The 4766-nt window shown below is 38.1% G+C and overlaps 1 protein-coding gene across 1 annotated transcript; it reads left to right on the top strand.

Moving 5' to 3' along the window:
- The first annotated feature begins 1338 nt into the window (after nt 1-1338).
- Nucleotides 1339-3628, top strand: LOC116224017. The gene is made up of 4 exons (XM_031582437.2): nt 1339-1368; nt 1643-1719; nt 2189-2670; nt 2847-3628. The coding sequence occupies exons 1-4, from the start codon at nt 1366-1368 to the stop codon at nt 3356-3358; spliced, it is 1074 nt and encodes a 357-aa protein (XP_031438297.1). The 5' UTR covers nt 1339-1365; the 3' UTR covers nt 3359-3628.
- The last annotated feature ends 1138 nt before the right edge of the window (nt 3629-4766 follow it).

Here is a 4766-nt window from a genome sequence, read left to right as displayed (position 1 = left end):
CAGAAACTGCCACAGCCTGGTGGACATTATAATTGGCATGGTGATTTGACACTACAGATGTAGAACAATGTATCAGAGTGTGAAGACTTAATACTTAACATTAATGCAATGTAAAGCAACTGACTCACTGACTGACTGACTGGCTGACTAAGAGACCGGACTTATTCAACAGATATAAAACACAGGGATAATGTAAAAGATATTAGAGAAATGGGTCTGTTTTAGTAGACAACACTGCCCTCTTGTGTTTTTGAGTGGATTTAAATATAACATAATAAGGACTCAATAGAATGCACAGCTGACTGAAACAACATGGTTCAATAAATTAGTGCATTGATTTGATACACTTCTGTGAGGGACCTGTATTTACATTGGGAATTGTTTTTCGTTCGCAATAGTTTTATACCGTGATATGCTTCCTTTTAAGTTGATTAACATACTGTTGGTCCTTCCATTGAGTTGTGGTACTAAAAGGTGGATTAGTGCTTCAAGGCTCCAGGTTTTAGAAGATGATTAGAGAGTTTAAATGTCACTATACCCATAGTCCTGACTCACATCTAAGTTACCATGTTGTGATATAAACATGGTGGAATGTTAGTTTACATTAGTGAGTTGCATGTGCTTATTATCTGTTTTGGTACAGATTGCTATGCTCTCAGCATGTATTGATGTATTGCACTAGAAAAGCTGAGTGTACTGTATACCGACACACTTGCTCTTGGTATTTCGTATCGATATTATGCCGAAATACATATGGTATGTCTCTACACTGAAAATGTCCTGGAATGCAGACAAAGTACAGGGGGACAGGTCATTGTACCTTTGAAATTGAAAATAACCTGAGTAATGTGCATGAGTTATAGAATACATTTTTTGAGAAGTCCTGAACAGTATCGTCAGAAATTGCACACCAGAGGCACTTGCCATTTAAGTGAGCTGGGCAGTTAGTGGGCTCGACAGGTGTCTGCATGATATTGCCTTTAAGTAAATAATCATAGGCCCCTCATGTGCGTCTCATGTTCATCTAGTTATACACAGCTTATCATATCCCTAATCCCTGAACTGTAACCTTGGCCTCCAACATAGCTTATAATGACCTCAACTAATGCAAGGCTGTGCTTATAAATAAGGTAAGTATTAAGACTATACTCACTAAGGACCCAGAATATAAAGAGGGGCTGAAAGATATAAATACTTTCAGAGCAAAAGTGAAGTCACCCATAAGATGCAATGCACCCTGGGATTAGGGATGGACACATCGTTGTGTCATGGAGCTGCTATTAGTCAGCAGAATACGGGTGTCTAGCGTTTTGTATAAAGAGCAAACCACCCCACTGTCGTGTTTGTGCCAGTATCCCTCTGCACATGGTAAGTGTTTCTTGGTTTTGTTTAATTCAACGTGAAATATATATGTATTATAAATAATATATGGATTTACAAATTAACAAGTAATTCTCCTGCAACTCTCAGGCTTTTGTGATTACATATGAGCTACAACATAGAGATATAAATATACTTCAATCCTGTGCATCTGTCTGTAATATCCCTGTCAGATCTTGAACTAACATATATTGATCGTGCTATTGCTCACTAAAACCTGAATACAGTCTAAATATTCCCGGCCATTATATGTTTTTTTCAGCACATAAAGACACCTACTCATCTCATCAGACGAACTGTCTCAGAGTATCACCAGAACTCCAGCATGGCTCTCTCTAAGTAATCCATTACTTACTATTTTCATGTTGATTGTGAAGCATAACCAGCCAGTGTATTTGGTAGGAAAGTATCTGGGCTGAATGTAATATATTTGATTGAAATACAAATGAAAACTCGAAGGGCACTCAGAGAGTGATGACCCCCGCCGAGACTAAATGCCCTAATTCGCAATGTTGTGGATCCGCCCTAAGATTCAGATCCACTCCAAAATGTGATGGATCCTTCTTTGGAATAAATTAATTAAATTTGGATTAATTTCTGGCCTCCAAATGTTATCCATGTTGTTCGAAGATTTCCTTGACCCTAGCAATATGTGCTGATATAAAAGTTAATTATATACCTTTATATTTCACATTTATATGTGCTTATTAATTGATGACTATCTATTACAGTTAATACAGTATATAGTGTAGATGCGCTTCATATCACTTTTGTCTGACTAACACCTTTTTTACCCTTTTCTCAACAGGACTCAGCAGACATTTATGGATGTAGCTATTCCATCTCTCAAAAGAGGAGTAATTTCATTCAATGAACTTGCATGCAAACTCCTCGTTACCAATGTCTCATACATTCTTAAAACTCAAGTCATGTTTGAAGAACTCCGTAATATAATAGAGGCATCTCAGAAAAGCATTGGGCAGTCAGAGAGGGCAGCTAGCAGTGAACTGTACAAGATAGACACACATTATGAGGAGCTCACAGTCCAAAAGGGAGTCCTTGAAAAAAAGAAAAGAGAGAGAAAAACAGAGAGAGAGAGCTTGACCGTACAATTAAGCCAGTGCAGGGAAACGTTAAATGCGTACTCCAATTCTTTGGAACGGGCCAAGAGGCTAGCTCGTGACGCACAACACCGGCTTCAGAGCGAAGAACACAAAATGAGGGAGTCACAGACACTAAGAGATGCTGGTTATGGACTATTGGCCGTCCCTATAGTTGGGTGGATAGCAGGTAAGATGTCTTCCGTCATGAGCCCTGTATGTTTTATACACAAAATTATGCAAATAATGTTTGAAGATGTTTCAGTTCAGTTTCATCTGAACAGTCAAAGAAATGGGTTCGTTGTATGATTGTTAAATCTCTCTCTTTTCATTTTTTAAATGAAAATGAATTCTGACCTTTTCTAGGGCCAATCATGATTGATGCTGGTATCAAAGACTATGACAACGCATCCTACGCGGCAAGACAAGCCACCAACGTGGTGCAAAGCGCTGAGAGAGATGTAGCCAATTTTTCCTCAAAGGTGTCCCAGTGTACTTCCAACATTGAGAACATGAATAGAAAAATCAAAAACTTTTATTGGGATATAGAGGGGGTTGACCGCAAGATCTCAGACATCAAACAGCAGCGCACTGTGATGGCTGATATTCAGGTTAAGATGAGGAGTTGCGTTACTCTTTTGGGCAGCTTGGCCAAAAGCACTAACGCGGCCGAGCTCGAAACACGCCACATCATTGTCCTGGGGTCGCTGATGAAAATCCTGCAGCATGTGTTTGTACTTTCCGTTAAGTTGCTCGGAGCCAGTTTCTACAATGATGCGGAGCTGAAAGGTCTCATCATGACTCTGCAGAAGAATCAGCACAAACTTCAAGCGCTTCCTAATGCAAATAAGAATGACTCTCTAGATGATTTCTCTTGAGTTTTTCTTACTTTCTCACATACATTTGCCTCTCGAGTTTTGCCTGCAAGCTTATAATGTGTGTCTGTAATGTTTGGCACAGCTAATGTATGGGTCGGTTGCCTTTTGCTGTTGAAAAGGTGTCATTTTTTCTCATCTATTTTTTAACACCATTAAAGAGCAATAACTAATAGGCTCTTGCAGTAAATTGGGAATATGAATGAAAGTATTGTATGTAAAATACCTACATATATAGCATTGCATTAAAAATAAATGATATTTGAGAATGAACATTATCCACCATGTGTATGATTCACTTTGGAGATATTAGTTAACAGTGGATATCAGTTAACAGTAGACAGCAGTGAAGAGAGATTTTCAGTTACTTTTTTCCTACTTAATTTCTCAATGGTAATAAAATTGAAGACACAATTACTTCTTCAGGCCCACGTTTTATCCAGCTATGATGATGGTTTAACCTACAAACGTTTAATTAGATCCCTGGAGAGGAAGGTAATATCTAAAAGAAAGGCCAAGAAAATATGCATGTATCCCAGGTTTATCAAAGAAAGTGTGGCACAAGACAAAAACTCATCCGTTCAAATGAACACTGGAAAACTGTCCCAAGCTCTAGTCTGTTTGTGATAACTTAGGGTGCAATAGATAATATAAAATATAATGGCCAACTCTAAACAATCCCTGGAAAGGAATTATAGGGTTATGGTTAGGGTAAAGGTTAGGTTAATCAACAAACTTGGTATTTAAGAGATTTTCCAAAAACTGCAATAGATAATATAAAATATAATTGCCAACTCTAAACAATCCCTGGAAATACTCTGATCTGAACCGTCACTCTGGAAAGCTTTAGCAATATCTATTTGTATTTCTTGTATTCCTCTTTTATTCAGTAGAAACAGTTTGGTATGACGATTATTTATGATGTTCCAAGACAATAAGAATGAAGTTTGTCCACGGACTAGATCTGGATTTCCAGTAATATCGGCGATGAGGGGCAAAGTCAACCAAAGGCTTTCATTAAATGATATTTGTTCAGTCGGATGTGAAGGGGGAGATTTCAGACTGATTTCAGACTCAGAAAACTCTCAGTTGATAGACCTTGCATATCCATTCAAGACATCAATTATTGAAGTTATTCATTCCAGAAGGTAGATATTGAAACCCTCTCACAATCAGCTTTAAAGGCCAGTATGAGACTGAACCATGCTCATAAGCTTTTGAATGTAATGTGTAATGATTCAGTCAAGTGCAGGTAGAATTTATTCCACAAAGCCAGCAGAGTACAAACTCAACTTAGGCGAAGTAGGCAAAAACCAAACAGAACTAAACTGCATAACAGAGGAATGAGCTTTACACTAGAGTAACAACAGCAGATTATCCACAAAGCTAAACACTGGTGGACACTGAAGAA

The sequence above is a fragment of the Clupea harengus genome, chromosome 16 (genome assembly GCF_900700415.2).
Source record: "Clupea harengus chromosome 16, Ch_v2.0.2, whole genome shotgun sequence".
Classification (NCBI taxonomy): Eukaryota; Metazoa; Chordata; class Actinopteri; order Clupeiformes; family Clupeidae; genus Clupea; species Clupea harengus.
Note: the sequence above shows the minus strand (reverse complement) of the source record. Positions and strands in the feature narration are given on the sequence as shown.